Consider the following 17,818-nt stretch of genomic DNA (forward strand, 5'->3'; position numbering starts at 1 on the left):
CATGAAACCTGTTAGAGGTGGTTGTAGGAGACTGCAATTTCCTCTGTCTCTTTCTCAGACGGAGAAGAGACACATTACATCAGCAATTGTGCTGTGACTTCTCAGTTATTATCTCTGAATGCCTTACATCGAATGAGGAACTTTCTCTTTTCATGACGTGTATCAGACTGTCACTCCCTTACATATCATTGAATGCATAATGTGTACCAAATACTATGTTAAAAAAATTTAGAATTCATAATTTTTCTTCATAGAAACCTTATAAATTGGATATTATATTTTTAGTTTACAGGTAACAAAGCCAAAACTCAGTGGACTTGTATGGTAAATTTCCCGAGGCACTACTGGCTTACTGCACAGACCTTCATTCTTTTCCTTAAAGAAGCTAAACTTCTTTTTGTTTTATAGAGTGTGTTCTAGCTCTTGTTCTTTCTGTTCTCAGATTTTCAATGGTTAAATCTTCTCTCTCATTTTTATTTAATTCCACCTATGACCTCCTCAACAAGACCATGCCTGACGACCTATATAAATGACCTCACATCTGTCCCTATGTATTACCTTGTTCTTTGCATGTAGCAGTCTAAGGTCATACACTTCTCAACCAAACAATCCTAAAAACCCCAAATAAATAGTACTCCATATTTTAGAACTTTTAGAGTTTTATACGTATTTTTCATTCATTCACTCATTCAGTAACGGCATGAAATACATACTAGATTCCAGTTACTATGGCAGGTGTTAGAGGCACAGAGGAGACAAGTCAAAGCCCTTGCCCTCAAGCAGCTTACAGTCTAGTAAGGGAAACAGATAATAAATCATGATATAATATCAGATATTTACAGCGATCTGTAGAGGCAGAGTGGGAGGTTCTATTTGACATATAACAGCAACTGACAATTTCTCTGAGCAGGTGGCAGCTGAAGAGTGAGTCGGTTAAAGGGAGAGTGAGACATGCAGGGAGATGGAAAAAGAATCTTTCAGAGAAAATGTAAAAGCCTTGTAGTGGTAGGATGCTTGGCATTTTTAAGGAGGAGGTTTCTGTCAGAGAGGATACTGAATAACAGGAAAAATGGTAGGAGAGGTAACCAGGGGCCATATTATGTATAAAGCATTCTCAACTATTAGGTCTTTGGATTTTACGGTACATTTGATAGGAAGCCTTTCAAAGTGCAGTGGGGGAGGAGTTAAATGCTTCACCAAAATGATATGACTTAATTATAAAACAATGGTTCTAGCTGCTATGTGGAAAAGGGACTAAGAAATTGACTAGAAAATGGAATGGAAGCAAAGGGAGCCTTTAGGGTCAACGTGTACCTCTTTGTGTCTTAGGTAGACAAATGTATCTAATGGTCCACCTAACTTCTCTAGATGATAACTTCCAACCCACCCATACATAACATTTCAGCAAGGCTTTACTCTGAAAGCAGAGTGTCTTTATTCTAAATCAGTGATATTAATAATAAAATTTTGGGCACCAAGATTGTTAATCAGAGTGATATTTTGATTTCCCTCCTTAAATCCCCACACATAGCTTTCTGCATTCATCTTGTGTTGACTGTCATTACTTCTCTGAATGAGACTGATACCACAGCAATGTTTTAAATAATAATCCTACTTCATATGACTGAAGTCTCAGAGGTATCTGAAGAGACTAACCTAGAGCACAGGGGGAGAATTGAAGAAGATGTTTCTGAGGTGACATGAAAGCAGTCTAAATGACAGTAAAATGTGACAAGAAAATTAGCAGGAAATAAATGAAACAGATAATTTAAGATAAACAATTTTAGAGCCTAGCAAGGAAGTTCCAGACCACAAGCTTTCTGTTTCCTGCATTAAAACAACTTCTTACTACATGATACATCGAGTCGCCAGAGAAGAAGTGAATGACACACTTCCAAAAACCAATTCGTAGCTTTCTAAATAAAACTCTTCCAGGCTGGAGAGAGATCCATGAGCACAGAGATCTTAACATTCATATTCAACAATAAATCCTGGGGCCCCAGACAGTGTCAGGTGCATAGCAGGTGTTCAGTAAATATCAGTTAAATGTATGAATAAATGGATGAACGGGATTCCTGGAAAATACTACACTCTCCTTCTCCAAATTATTTTTATCTCAAAGACAGGAATCTCTAACTTTTAATTCTTTACTTAGATTATGCTGTCTCCTAAACTATTTGCGTTTTCTAGAAATTCAGGGCAGGATGTCTGAGAGTCTGGGAAAATCCCACTTTCCTCCTGCTACACCTTACAGTTGTGAGAAAGCGCATTTCAGACAACAGGGAAAACCCATACTTCACCACAACAACACATTATACATTGTCTGGTCCACTGGAGCATAAATTAAAGAGAAACAATGTAGTCAAGCAAGTAGGCGGTAAGAGGAAGGGGGTGGAGACTTCATCAGGGAGTATAAACTCCCTCCGATGCCTCCGAGCCTCAGAGACTGAACAAGAGCTCCAGGAAAGACTTTCACTGTAGATCAACTTGACCTCAGATTAACTAGGGAATCTTGAGAATAAAGATGAGCTCTGATCATTGTTACGTAACAGAGAACAGCTCTTTGCATCCGGAGAGTGGACAAGAAAGTAAGTCAGATCTGATTGCATATTTACTGTCTAGTATCTCTGTGTATGACATATATTAGTAGTTATAGAAGATATACTCTTCTCTATATATGATATGTATATGATATATAATCTCTACATATGATATATAATCTCTATATATGATATATAATCTCTACATACGATATATAATCTCTATATATGATATATAATCTCTCTATATGATATATAATCATAGAGAAAATATACTGCTAATCTCTATATATGTGATATCTAATGGTTGTTAGGGAAGAAAGTGAGGCTTTGTCTTTTAGAGAAGACAGGTTCTTCTTCAGGGAAGAGGTAAATCCCTCTTTATCTATAAGAAGATAGAATATCTGAGATAAGAGAAAGCTGCAAAAATTAATTTCAGAAGATCTTTAAAGATCTTTCTCTTTGCTTTAGTTTATATCATCTCAGTGTTTAGATTTAACTAGAAAACTTTCTGCTCTAGCCCAGTTATTCTCCATCATTTTTTTTTTTTCATATCCTTGTGTACATTCTCCAGGAAGTGCTGTCTCCCTTTATGAAAAATTCTATTTTCCACATAAGCAATTACATTGTTTGCCTTCCTTTGCATCTTTGTCTGCTCTCAGCGTGCCTTATCCTGTGTTCTCATGACAGCATCATGTCGTTGCTGGAAACGGGCAAGTTTGCCATCTTTGAGAGAATAGCTATACGAGCAGATGAAAATTTACAGTGTCCATGTGTAATTTACTAAAAAAAAAGTCACAAAAGAATTCCTGAAAATGCAATCTTCTGCTTTGGTAGTCTTTATCAGACTTTTTTCCTCCATTTCATCCTTCTAGTTAACCTTTCCAATCTCTGGCTTCAAAGTCTATGTAACTTAGACTTTTTCTTCCTTTCCTTTGTTTCTCATCAAAATATAATCATCCTAGAAATTTTCCTCTCTTCTATTTGTCTATTCTATCCACCTATCTAGTTTATTTCCTGTTACTGGGATTTTGCCTATCTTTTATACCTTATTTCTGTAAAATTTATTTGAGTTTTTCCATTTATTCCTTTCTCCTTTGTTAATGAGGTACCCTAAAGCATTAGCACTTAGGAATTAGTCTTTACTTGTCAGCAAGAGCTATCTAGTAACAAAGGGATATGTGAGAGACAGCAGAACTAAAACGATCTTGTAGAAAGGGATTATTTTCTAAGCATATATCTACTATATTAGCTTACTTCCGAAAAACATCAGTTACCTCTCATAAATCCATCCTGTGTTTAAGAACATGAAATTTAGTGTGGATAACAAATGCAAAGCAAGCAAATTTTCAGGTAATCAGGTGAGCCGTTACTTACAGCACAGTTGCGTTGCCAAAAAGAAATAATAATAATAATTACTACTCAATAAATAGAGAGCATAGCTGAAATAAGGACCTAATGCAGAAACTCTTAAATTTTCCTGATGCCATTTCAACTTTCTTTTGAATGTCTAATTTAGGCTGCCCTAGTAGGTGCTTTATTAGTAGGAAGAATCACTGAAGGTCATCTTTGGGTGATTCAATAAGTAGCAAATTGGGTTTATTTTCAACTTCTCCATTAATGTGCGGGACCTGAAACCAAAGAAAAAGTGTGCTGTTGGGGGAAATGTTTTGTCACCTAGGAGATAAGTCAAACTGTGGGTAACAATAGCCCTCATTAATGGGAGTAAAGTATCATCTGAGAGTCATCTCAAAGCTTACTCCCCAGTTGAGCCAATGGTCTGAGTGAGACCCTGGAGCCCATGGGTTATTGGGGTGTGTTAGTGCTCACTGAGGAGACAGAGCTGTTGCAATACTGAGTTCAAGCAGCACAACTGACTCACATAACGTGAAGTGAAACCAGACAGAGCTCCGAACTTGGTACCTTGGGTAGCAAAGGCGGCTTCCGATGATGATTCTATACAGGTGATAAAAGGAAAATTTACTTTGAGAAGCTGAGAAAATCGAGCTAGATGGCAGCGAAGTAAAGACTTCTCTTGCAAAATCTGAGTGCAGATCTGTGATGGGAAAAAGAACTTCCAGATAAAGCAAAAGTTGATGTTGACACCAGTACCCAGTAAATTGCTATGAAAAAAGGCAACATCTCTTGGTCCAGTTTACCTTTAGATAAATGTTTGAAGAATAAAAATACATGCGTTTCAAGATATGTCTTATGTAAACTTTTTTAAGTTATGAAAATCATCCATATTGAAAAATTGAATGTTTTTTATTTTGAAACTGTTTTGCATTGTCAGTTACTCAAGCAGCCATTTTACATTTCAGTGTTTGAGAACATGACAGGGACCTGTATACTCCTTGTGGGGCCACATTTTAAGAATCTTAACAGCTCATCCTGCAAAATTAAAATCCAAAATCTAAATCACAAAATTCTCTTTTCTCTTTCCTCAGTTATTTACTTAGACTATAGAACAGATATCCTCCTAGAGTTTTTTGTAACTATCAATTATCATTAACATCATATTCCTATTCTAAATCCTTCCACTGAAACAGTACTTGTTGGGAAAAAAAGGCTTTTACTTTGTTTCACCACTGTACAGAGGGTAAATGGAAAAACTTTCACTGAATATAATACTGTTACATTTCCTCTATTATTTTAACATCTTTTGAAAAATTTCTATAAAGAGATGGAGAAATTTCATGTCAGGAGATAGGAAATATTAAATTTAAATGCCTCAAAAGAATATCGCATATTCCTATAGTACTTCTATAGTCTGCCTGAACTCACCCTCAACTTTCTCCCTTCCAGATGACGCCACCAGCCCCCGTTTTTCAACACATCGTGAAGGATCCTTCCAAGTTCCTGTCCTGTGTGCTGTAATGAATGTGGTCTTCATCACCATTTTAATCATAGCTCTCATTGCCTTATCAGGTGGGTCTGCTCTTCATCAATTCTTTCAAAGCCTCCCAGCTGTAAGCATTCATGCCCAGCTGAAATCAATATTAGTTTAGTCTAGTTAATCAGAAATTGTAGCTAATTTAGAACCATCCCATGTACCATATATGGCCAATTTCCTAATCAATACTAGACATAATTCCACAATCCTCAAATAAATAATGTAATACTTTTATAAGTATTAAAGTATCTATGATTTATATATTACTGTAGAATAAAATTGCATTTGAAAAGACGTTTACATCTAGAATGAAGGGAGCTGATTTGAATTCTGAATAAATAGCTATTTAGCTGGAAAAAAAATGTGAACTTCACATTCATTGATTATGGAAAAAAATCGTATCTAAAGTCATAGATTAATCAGGAAGTGGCCAGTCTTTTGTGTTTTATCTCAAAGGACACAGAATGGTAGTTCTGAATAATTAAGATTATATTTAAAAGTTCCCAGAGAGTCAGTAGTGATTCAGTATTCAGTACCTCCAGCTATACCGAGATGTATTTGTGTCTTTTACAAATGGGAATGTTTACCATTTTTTGAGATATTCTCAGCCATATGTCTTTCTGTATTTTGAATTGGTTCCCTAAAATTTACTCTCTTCATCTTTCCAACCTAGTGTTATAAATACTGCATCTTCAAATTCTTCCACCTCTGCATTCAGATTCAAAACCTTATTTGAAATATATAATGTACTTTACCCTTTTTAGTCCAAAGAAATATCTAGTCCAAATTTTCAGAATTTTTCTATATTTCTGTCATTTTCTGACATTATGGCCAAAGGTACATCCCCTCATCCTCATACCTCCATCCAATGATGATTAGGCTCAATGGAAAATCAGATATGGTCCTGAGAACTTTCTTTCTTCATACCCTTTTCAGAATTCTCCTTTTTAGCTTTAATCCTTTACTTTATCACCACCTAGCACTACTTAGCATCCTAAGGCTAGTTTTGCATGCTATGGGTATTTCATTTCTTTTGTTACTAAAACAAAGCATTTTTCTGTTCACAGTGGGCCAATACAATTGTCCAGGTCAATACACATTCTCAATGCCATCAGATAGCCATGCTTCTTCATGCTCTGATGACTGGGTTAGCTACCAGAGGAAATGCTACTTTATTTCTACTGTGAAGAGGAGCTGGACTTCAGCCCAAAATGCTTGTTCTGAACATGGTGCTACTCTCGCTGTCATTGATTCTGTTAAGGACATGGTAAGAATGAAAAAAATGATAAAATATTACTCTTTTAATTAATATGGCTAATCAGTGGTTTCCTTCTGTTTCTGAGTGGAAGAAAAAAACAATATTGTACCTATTTCAGATGTAGGAAAATATCATCCCAGAGAACCATATGATCAGCCTGAGGTCAAAATGAGATTTACTCACTTTAGTCTTTTAAATTTGACTTGATTGCTTAGCTTCAAAGACCAGAAATCCAAATATGCTGATCCTATATAGAATGAGTCAATGGTCAGATGAGCTGTCATGCCTCAAGTTGCAGCTTTTGAGAAACAGGATTTACTATCTACTTCCCCAGAAGGGTGTTTAATGTAACAACTCCCTTGTGCTTTCTTTAAGAACTTTCTAAAACGATACGCAGGTGGAGATGAACACTGGGTTGGACTGAAAAAGGAACCTGGTCACCCATGGAAGTGGTCAAATGGCAAAGAATTTAACAACTGGTAAGTCTCCAGAAGTCTCTTTACTCTCCCCAGGGTGGCATCTCATCACCAGGGTGGCATCTCATCACCAGGGTGGCATCTCATCTTTTCTCCTTTCAAAGCACTTTAGATACGAAGGCTGAGCTCTTCAAGAGCTCTAACAATCTCTTCTGAATGCGTATACTCAAATTCTTTAATGACAGCCTTTATTATTATTCTTTTTTCTTTATCCACACTTATAATACATAAAATAAATGCTTATAGTAATTTTTCTCAGCAAACTCTAATGTGAGGAATAGATCTGGTTCATTTGGAAATATTCTAATGATAATTATGATGATGCAACAAAACCCCACTTTCAACGTCACATTTAGTCTTTACTAATAAGATAGTTGTTGGAAAATAAATCCCTCTTACTGTTTCTCAGTTTTCATCTCCACAGAATAAAGAATAGTTTCAATGCCTAATTATGAATTTCTATAGACCTGAAAGAAAATTTGCCCCAGAATTAGATACTCTATTTTCATTACTTTTAGTTAAAATACATTTAATGTTTGAAGATCATTTTATAAGTTTGTTGTTGATCATAATACTGGTAAAGTATCGAGAATAAAATTCAGGTCTCTAGAAAAGGAATTCCTAATATTTGTCCTATGGTTCCATATCCACAGATGGGTTTCAGGAACCGTAAACCCCCTAAAGCTGTATGCACTAGTATGCATGGCTGTTGGATGCATATAATTTTGTGAAATTATTTATTGAAAAATCTATGAACTCAAAAATGACCAAGAATCACTTCTCTGGTGCCATGCCAGCCAAATGAATGGCGTGCTTTCCTCTTACCTCCATATTTTTTTTCCACATACTTTTTTTTCAATTCTTGTCCATTGTTTCTACAAATTAGTCTATGATTATTTGACTTATGTATCCTGCTGAGAATTTAAAAGAAGCAGAGGTCACCATCTTGAGTTCATTCTCATGTAACTGAATGAAAACAATGAGCTGAAAATAATTGTAAGTTTCTTTATTGTTTGACAGGTTCAACTTTACAGGGTCTGAGAAGTGCGCTTTTCTGAAAAACATGGAAGTCAGCAGCATGGAATGTGAGAAGAACTTATACTGGATATGTAACAAACCTTACAAATAATAAGGAAACATATTCACTTATTGACTATTGTAGAATGGAACTCAAGGAAATCTGTGTCAACGGATGCTGCTCTGTGGTCTGAAGTTTTCCATGCAGACTTTGTGGAAAAAAAAAAAATTTTGTAGTATCTTGGGAATTTTCTTCCAAACAGAACTATGGAAAAAAGGAAGAAATTCCAGGAAAAATCTTCATTGTGGGCTCTCGTTGCCATGAGCTGGAAGCATAACAGGTTGACTGATAACCATGCCCAAGAATGAGAAGAATGAATATGAAACCTTTGGATGCACTTTATATTATTTTGAATCCAGAAATAATGAAATAACTAGGCATGGACTTACTATTTATTGCTGAATGACTACCAACAGTGAGAGCGCTTCATGCCTTTGCACTATTGGAAGGAGTTAGATGTTGGTACTAGATACTGAATGTAAACAAAGGAATTGTGGCTGGTAACATAGGTATTTAGTCATTGAATCCCTTAAACTCAGGGAGCATTTATAAATGGACAAATGCTTATGAAACTAAGATTTGTAATATTTCTCTCTTTTTAGAGAAATTTGCCAATTTACTTTGTTATTTTTCCCCAAAAAGAATGGGATGATCATGTATTTATTTTTTTACTTCCTCAGCCATAGACTGGTCCTTTTCGATGGTACATATTTCTTTACCTTTATAATCTTTTATACATTGTTTTACAGAGAAAAGACATAAGCAAAGAGTATGAGGAATATTTCTAAAACCTAGAAAAGTGTTGGAAAATGTGCAATATGTGATGTGGCAAATCTCTATCAGGAAATATTCTGTAATGTTCAAACCTAGAATAATACTAGTCTTATAATAGGTTTGTGACTTTCCTAATCAATTCTATTATGTGCAATACTTCAATACTTCTTTTAAAATATTTTTATGTGCAATAAAATGTATTTGTTTGTATTTTGTGTTCAGTACAATTATAAGCTGTTTTCATGTATGTGAAATAAAAGTAGAATAAACACAATGGTTTCCAAGAAAGTTCATTCCTTCAAAATACATTTAAAAGTATATAGTGTATGAGAAAGAAGAAAACAGAGTACTATAACTTAGAAAAAAATCCCATCTAGGGTAAAACCCTTAGTTTTACAACAGCTTATACATATCAAATTGTTTTCATATACTTATATGCGAAAGGGTGTATGTATGCATATTCATTTTTCTGCGTATAGAAGATGCTCAGTAATAATTACTCCTCATAGTCAATGCTCTGAAAGTATCCTGTTCAATTCTGAAGTGCTATATACACTTTAGTTATTTACGTAAAATACTTCAATACATAGAAATGAGGCATAATCTTCATGGGATATTTCAATCAGCAAAAAACTTGATGATGTAGCTTGGATGTGTGTCCCTGCCCAAATCTCATGTTGTATGGTAATCCCCTTTGTTGGAGGTGGGGCCTGGTGGGAGGCGATGACATCATGAGAGCGAATTTCTCATGAATGGTTTAGCATCATCCTCTTGGTGGTCTCCTTGCAACAGTGAGTGAGTTCTCAGGAGATCTGGTCTTTTAAAAGTGTGCAGCACTCTCTCTCTCTCTTTCTCTCCCTCTCTTTCCTGCTTTCTCCATGTGACATGCCTGCTCCCACTCCACTTCACCTTCTACCATAAGAGCTCCCCTAAGCTTCCACAGAAGCTGAGCAGTGTCAGTGTTATGCTTGTAAAAACTACAGAACCGTAAGCCAATTAAGCCTTTTTTCTTTATAAATTACCTTGTCTCAGATATTTTCATAGCAATGCAAGAGTAGCCTAATACATTCGATTACCTTCAAAATTGTTTTATAAATGTAATTTGCAATATTCTTCTCTGCCTGTTGGAAATGTGTGATGTGTATGGTATCTCTAAACTATTGACAGATGGCAAACGGAAATGTGGATTTCAGACACTGCTTAGTGAAAAATAACGACCTCTGCGCTCCCGACTTCCCACAGCTGTGGGGAAAAAATGAAAGAAGCAGCTCCTAGCTCTAATAGTCTATCGTTAAGAACAATCTACTCCCGAGTCATCTTAGAAAACAATGTCTTGTGATTAACATTTCAGTTATAACATATTTTTATGTGCATAAAATCGAATCAAATTATGAAAACTGAGCAAGCTTAAAAATATTATTTCTATATTAGTATGATACAGTTTTTAACTCATTGAATACTGACTGTATCACCTAAAAATTCAATGAATTTTATCATTTTTAAAAATAATTTTATTGAATCCCTAGAATTATGTGAAATGACCAGCTGACGTGCTTCCCTTTCCAGAGGAAGAAGTTGAAATTATGTTGAAAAAGCAATGGGTAAAACACGGATAACTGAGAGTTATTTTTTTTTACACATAATTTGAAGTCATTTTATTTTTAAGGACCACTGCTTTCTTTAAATAGATAAAAAAAAAATAGAATTCTTAAAGGGAATAATTTTATTATTTAAAGTATGACTCTGCTTGCTAGTGAGCAATTACAAATATAAAAACTGAGTTTGTCTCAAGAACCCCTCTTGCCCCAGGCTCTGTCCCCGTTACAAAAGTTGCAGTGCCATCTAGTGGTTGTAGGAGATTACTGCACTTCTGTTTTAAGTATAGAACAAAATATGTAGCGCATGGCGCTGTTCAGAGCCAAGGCACTGGGGGCCAGACCACCCTAGTTTCATCTCTGCCACGCGCGGACTGACTAGCTATTTTATCAGAACTCGTTCAAAATTCAGCTAAAATTAGCTAGATATTAAATTAGTTAGTACATGAAAACAAACTTAAAACATTATCTGGCTCCCTAGTACACCGTAGGCATGTATTAAACACTCATGATGATTATTATAACTAGAAACACAATGTCTTCACATTTCCAGTATTGGCATAAAGCAACGTTTCTACAAGACATGTCTATTTCTACGTAATATATCTTATTTGTGTTTGTTTTCGGAAAACCTTTTTAAAATTTCATTTGGCAAGCACCTGCTGCTATGATGGATACCAGAGTTAAAATACTGAGCAAATTCCGCATGGCAACTGACTTTGTGGAATTCACGGTCTGTTTGGAAAACAAGCAAGAAGATGAATTAATACGGTGTGATGAAGGTTATAATAGGAAAAATGTAGGGTGCGATGGAAGCATATTAAAGATATACTCCCGTATTCAAACCTTTAGCTAATCATCAAAATTTTAACTCTGTAGGCTCTGTAGGCTACATTCATGTTGAATAGTTACATAAATATATGTAAAATAAAACCATCAGTTATCCGCGTTTTGCGTTGCTTTTTCAACATAATTTCAATTTCTTCCTTTGGAAAGGGGAATACGTCAGCTGCACGTTTCACATAATTATAGGGATATGGTAATTAGCTTGATTTAATCATTCCACACTGTGTACAAATAACATTACATTATACCCCACAAATATATACAATTATAATTTGTCAATTAACAATAAAATTTTTCAAAATTTTTACACTCAAGTGGCTTGTGTGTGTGTGGATGATGATTCTTGATTTCTGTAGTGGAAAGATACGGTAGTCACCACTCTCTCAACACTACTTTTTATATTTTTTCTAGTTATAAAGGAAATAACTTAATCTAGAAAAGTGAAACCTAACCCTTGATAATACTGCACCCCATCCATATTTCTCAATATTTTTATTGCCAAGCGTAAAATGTAATTAAAATAATGCATGTAAAAGTGCTTCGTATATGCTAAAGAGCTATGTTACCAGAAGTTGACTGACTTCCAAATTTCTAGGTTCTGAGACCTGAAGCTCACCTTATTTTCTCCTTATTTTACATATACTTTTCAATAACTTGAAACAAACAAAAATGTGCACATTGTAAACTTAAAATTACGGACTTCTAGTTTTCAAAAGATATCATGGACAGAAGGACAAGTCGTCACAGAGTGCAAGACATTCTAACACGTGTAATTGATAAAGGAATCTGTCTTTCCCCACCCCCATCATCTATCTATCTATCTATCTACCTACCTACCTATCTATCATGTATCTAGACAACAAATCAATAATACAATGACTGTTGACCTTAAGAAGGGAGGCTCTCAGTCCTCAGCCAAGAAGAAAAGGAAACTTGAGCACTATAGTCGAATAAACTGGTTTTGCCAACAACCTGAATAACCTTTGTATTACACTCTTTTTGCACTGTTATAAAGAATTCCCTGTCCAGGTGCAGTGGATCACGCCTGTTATCCTAGGACTTTGGGAGGCCGAGGTGGGTGGATCCCTTAAGCTCAGGAGTTCGAGACCAGCTGGACGGCATGATAAAACCCAGTCTCTACTAAAAATACAAAAATTAGCTGGGCATGGTGCACGCGCCTATCATCCCAGATACTTAGGAGTTTGAGGTGGAAGGACCACCTGAGCCTGGGAAGTAGAGGCTGCATTGGGCTGGGATTGCCACTGCACTAGAGCCAGGGCAACAGACTGAGGATGCTGTCAAAAAAGAAGAAAGAAAGAAAAAGAAGGAAGAGAAGGAAGGAAGGAAAGAGGGAGGGAGGGAGGGAGGAAGGAAGGAAGGAAGGAAGGAAATAAGAGAGGAAGGAAGGAAGGAAAGAGGGAGGGAGGGAGGAAGGAAGGAAAGAGGGAGGGAGGGAGGAAGGAAGGAAGGAAGAAAGGAAGGAAGGAAGGAAGGAAGGGAGGAAGGAAGGAAGAAAAGGGAGGAAGGAAGACGTGAGGAAGGGTAATTCATAAAGGAAAGAGGTTTAATTGGCTCATGGTTCTGCAGGCCACACAATCATGACTCCAGCATTTGCTCCTGGTGAGGCCTCAGGAACCTTACAATCATGGCAGAAGGTAATGGGGAGCCACCATGTGAAGAGAGCTGGGGGCAAAGTGCCACATGCTCTTACCAGATCTTGCCTGAACTCACAGTGAGATCTCATTTATTACCAAGAGGATAGCACTATGCCATCCATGAGGGATCTTCCTCATGACCCAAAGACATCCCACCAGTCTCCTTTCCAGCACTGGCATTACATTTCAACATGAGATTTGGAGAGGACAAACATCCAAACTATTTCAAGCTTAAAAGCAGATTTTTCCCCCCAGAGCTTCCAGGAAAAAAAAACAGGTCCTTGAATTTGGCCTTATAGGACCCTAAACAGAAAACCAACTGAGTAGTACTGTGCCTGGACTTCTGAGCCATATAAACTGCAAGACAATCATGTGTTGTTTTAAGCTGCTAAATTCGTGGTAATTTGTTACTGCAGCAATATAAAAAAATAGTATCTTTTAAAATTTTTAAATTTTCTATCTGTAAGATTTTCTGTTGGAAAAGCAGCTCTTATTTCTGGGTTTCAGTTTTCTCTTGGATTTGTATTGCTTTATTTTTCAATAGCATATAATTTCATTGATGCCTTTATGATGGTTTGAGGCTGAGTGCAGTGGCTTGTGCCTGTAATCCCAGCACTTTGGGAGGCCAAGGTGGGAGGATTGCTTAAGCCCAGGAGTTTGAGGCTGCAGTGAGCTGTGACTGCACCACTGTACTTGAGCCTGGGTAACAGAGTGAGATGCTGTCTAAAAAATTAAATTAAATTAAATTAAATTAAAATAGCAATTTGAAACATTTTGTCCAGCCTTTCAAATTGTCCTCAGTGGAAAGAGGGTTGGTATTGCCTAGCAATGGATTATCCATACTTTTCGTAATAGCCAAATAAAATAACTTGAAGTCTCATTCTGCCTTTAAAAATATATTTTTCTGAATAATCCTAAGAATTCTCAGAGAGTACTTAAAAACTTGTTTGTTGCTTATTAATCCTCTCTCTTAACTGTTGCTCTGGTCTGCTCCACTGGTCACATCCTGTTGGTTTATAGCTGGTTCTATATGATGTGGTCTTCAACCCACACTACTTTGCTAAGTTTTAGCACTCTTGCTCCTTGTATTATCCAAAGCACCAAAATAATAAAAGTAATGAAAGTGTGTACCAGATGGTGGTAATTACAATAAGGATGATTAAAATATGACAATAATTATAACCAACATCTCTATAGTGTTTCTATATGCCAGACACTAAATGTTTTATATATAATTCATGTAATCTCCAAAACAGCCCTGTGACTTAGATCTAATATCTCATTTAATATGTAACAAAACCAAGTCACAAATAATTGCTTTACCGGAAGGCTTTAAATTTCAGATCTAGGCTTCATACCCAGGCAATCTGGCAGTTTGGAAAAACATGACATATTTTGACACATAAAAATATAGGACGTTGGACGGGAACGGTGGCTCATGCCTGTAATTCCGGCACTTCGGGAGGCCAAGGCGAGTGGATCACCTGAGATCAGGAATTTGAGACCAACCTGGCCAACATGGTGAAACCTCCTCTCTACTGAAAATACAAAAATTAGCCGGGCGTGGTGGCGGGTGCTTGTAATCCCAGATGCTCAGGAGGCTGAGGCAAGAGAATCACTTCAACCAGGCAGGGGGAGGTTGCAGTGAGCCAAGATCCTGCCACTGCACTCCAGCCTGGGCGACAGAGAGAGACTCTGTCTCAAATTATATATGTACTTAAAGCTGAATGCCTGGTTTCATTTCTGTTAAAGTTTATGGCAACTTCAATCACACTGGCCCCCTACTGGCAGAACACCTCCTTTTCCTCCAGCTTGCACTGCTGCTGAAACTTGCCTACTCACCTCCGGACTATTTACATTCATCTACTCTTTCCATAATTTCTGAGGGTGTTTGTCAAAAACACCAGGGATAATTGTTTAACTTCCCAAGGCAGCAATATAATAAAAACTGAGACAAAGAACTGATGAAAACTTAAAAAAAAAAACAAAAAACTGGAGATGAGATGTCTATAGTAGGCTTCAAAATCTCCAACATATTTATTGGAATCTTGAAGGTCGTGCACAAGCACAGGGCAGTGTGAATGTACAGGGCTGTATACAGAGTTCAGGAGTTACCTGAGAAGAACCTAAGCTCTCACCTCTGGCTGACCTTGAAGCTCAGCCTGTGCAGGAAGTGAAGGAACAGCACAGCGGACTGCCTGCCTGCTGAGGGTCCAGGATGTGCTCCTATGTGCACGCAAAGTCTCTCGGCAAAGACTGGGAGAGTGAGAGTTTTCAAACCCATGAATCAATTTGAAAAAACAGGCGACAACAAATGTTTAAGTGAGAAAAAGACTACAGAAGTAATTTCACAGAAAAAGGACACCAAAATGGCAAAAAAAGCCTTATCGAAACACTCAAATTTGTCATCAGAGAAATGAGTAAACTTAAAGGAGTCAGTACACACCAACTAGAATTTCTAAAATTTTTAAAGAAATTAAAAAAATAAAATCTGAGAATACCAGACGTTGGTGAGAATTTAGACCAATGACATGCTCATAAACTTCTGGCGGAAGTTCAAATTGATAACCATCTTAATTTGGTAGTCTCTACTAAAGCTGTGCATCAGCATACTCTGTGAACCAGGAATTCCGCTCACTCGTTAATAGAAACAAACATGTATGGGCACCCAAAGAAAGGAATAAATATTCGTAGCAGTTTTATTCAAAATAATCCTAAATTGGAATCAGATATCCATCAACTATAAAATAGATAAATGTTGCAGCATCCATACAAGAAGCACTATACTCGTTATATATGCAAAAACACAAATATCAGAAATCTACTGTTAAGCAAAGAAGCCAAACATAAATGATCACAAGATTGTGTGATTCCGTTTGTATGAAGTTTTTTAAACCCTAGAATGACGAAGAGAAACCAGCCTAACACAAATTGCTGCAAAACCTGAAAATGCTTCTTCACCGCCCATTTCAGTGTGGTTAGACCACTGATTCATCATCTCTGTTTCTTAGCAAAACTAAATGTTTATTTATTTCAATGTAACATCTTATTTCAAGTGGCGCTTCCTCTCTGATGCACCTGTGGGCTGCAGTAAAACCTCATGCGTGCTCTGTTGGGGCATTTTTGTTTTGTATATAAATTGTCAGTAAATTACTTACTTATTGACATACTAGAAAATCAGCTCCCTGAAGGGAGGACATAATTTTTAATCTCGACTTCCAGTTCCAGGGAAAGCAATATAGTTTAACTATTGAGTTGATAGGCTTTGGTGTCAAGTAATCTGGTTTCAAATTTCTGCTCAACTCCTATCCTTCTGTGTGACTTTGAGTGAATTACCTTGTTTTCCTCATCAGCGATTAGGGATAATAAAGGTACCTAGCTCCCACAGTTGTGATACCAGAAGACTTAAATGAACTGATATCTGAAACACACAATGTTCTTAGTCAATGTTAACTTTTAGCTAATCAAATCATCAAACTATATTTATAAGTTCAGTATGAATTACTTTCATATGGATATTTTCACATAAATTAGTACAAATTCAATATAAATCTTATAAATTTTGTATGAAATTTCATAAAAATTAATCTATAATACAAATCCAACCCAATGTTTCTCTGAATGGAAACTTTTTGGCATATATATATATATGTGTATATATATATATATATATATGAAGTGGGCTTGAAAACTAATTGATTGGCTAGGAGTGGTGGCTCAAGCCTGTAATCCCAGCACTTTGGGAGGCCGAGACGGGTGGATCACAAGGTCAGGAGATCGAGACTATCCTGGCTAACGAGGTGAAACCCCGTCTCTACTAAAAAAAATACAAAAAACTAGCCGGGCGTGGTGGCGGGTGCCTGTAGTCCCAGCTACTCTGGAGGCTGAGGCAGGAGAATGGCGTGAACCCGGGAGGCGGAGCTTGCAGTGAGCTGAGATCCCGCCACTGCACTCCAGCCTGGGCGACAGAGCGAGACTCCGTCTCAAAAAAAAAAAGAAAAGAAAAGGAAAGAAAACTAATTGATTACTATTCTAAATTAGGTTGCTCATTAAGAAAATTAAATAAAGTGTTAAAAGTAATATATCTGATTTTTTTTCTCATAGATGTGAAGTTTTTTGTTTTAATTTTCAAACTTACAAAGTCTACCTAAAAATTCAATAGGGTACTTTCAGGTAATATTCAACAGATGTATTTGTTTCTGCTTTCTCTCAGATCTCTGTAAAAATGATATTAATAAAAACATTCAATAGAATAAAAATGATTGGGAGCAACTAGGCATAGATGAGAAATGTCTACAAGGTTTGGAATATGTTAAGTAACTTAGGCATAGGTCCCTGGATGCTAAAGCTTCAGAGACCCTGTGCACCACAGACTCTGTGGTGGCTCCCATCATCCCTGTGTTCTGGTCTTCAAGCCCTGGTGTGATCTCTTCTCCTTGAGTGTGGATAGGACTTGTAATTTGCCTCTAAGCAATAAAATACAGAAGGTAATGGTATATGCATGATTACATGAATGTAATGTTATGTACCTAAGATTATAATAACTGTCTGCCAGAGGGGACTGTCTCCACGGCTGGCTTTGAGAAAGCAAGGTGCCATGTTGGGAAAGTCCTTACAGCAAGAAACTGAGGGCTACCTCTGGCTGGCAGCCACCAAGAAACTCAGGCCCTCAGTTGATGGCCCACAAGGAAGGGAATGCTGCC

At 36.8% G+C, this 17,818-nt stretch overlaps 1 protein-coding gene across 4 annotated transcripts; it reads left to right on the forward strand.

Annotated features, from left to right (window-relative positions):
* Positions 1–2,434: 2,434 nt before the first annotated feature.
* Positions 2,435–17,818, forward strand: CD69 (CD69 molecule). 4 transcript variants are annotated; one of them, XR_003121771.1, is made up of 6 exons: positions 2,435–2,588; positions 5,346–5,468; positions 6,501–6,700; positions 7,067–7,170; positions 8,188–8,372; positions 17,808–17,818. XR_003121771.1 is itself a non-coding variant. In XM_025401839.1 (5 exons), the coding sequence occupies exons 1-5, from the start codon at positions 2,525–2,527 to the stop codon at positions 8,294–8,296; spliced, it is 600 nt and encodes a 199-aa protein (XP_025257624.1). In that variant the 5' UTR covers positions 2,435–2,524; the 3' UTR covers positions 8,297–9,293. The 4 variants fall into 4 exon arrangements, 3 of the variants coding, with proteins under 3 accessions (XP_025257624.1, XP_025257625.1, XP_025257623.1); XM_025401839.1 differs by lacking the exon at positions 17,808–17,818 and having other exon boundaries at positions 8,188–9,293; XM_025401840.1 differs by lacking the exon at positions 17,808–17,818 and having other exon boundaries at positions 2,442–2,588; positions 7,067–7,174; positions 8,202–8,279.

This window comes from Theropithecus gelada, chromosome 11 (genome assembly GCF_003255815.1).
Source record: "Theropithecus gelada isolate Dixy chromosome 11, Tgel_1.0, whole genome shotgun sequence".
Taxonomy (NCBI): Eukaryota; Metazoa; Chordata; class Mammalia; order Primates; family Cercopithecidae; genus Theropithecus; species Theropithecus gelada.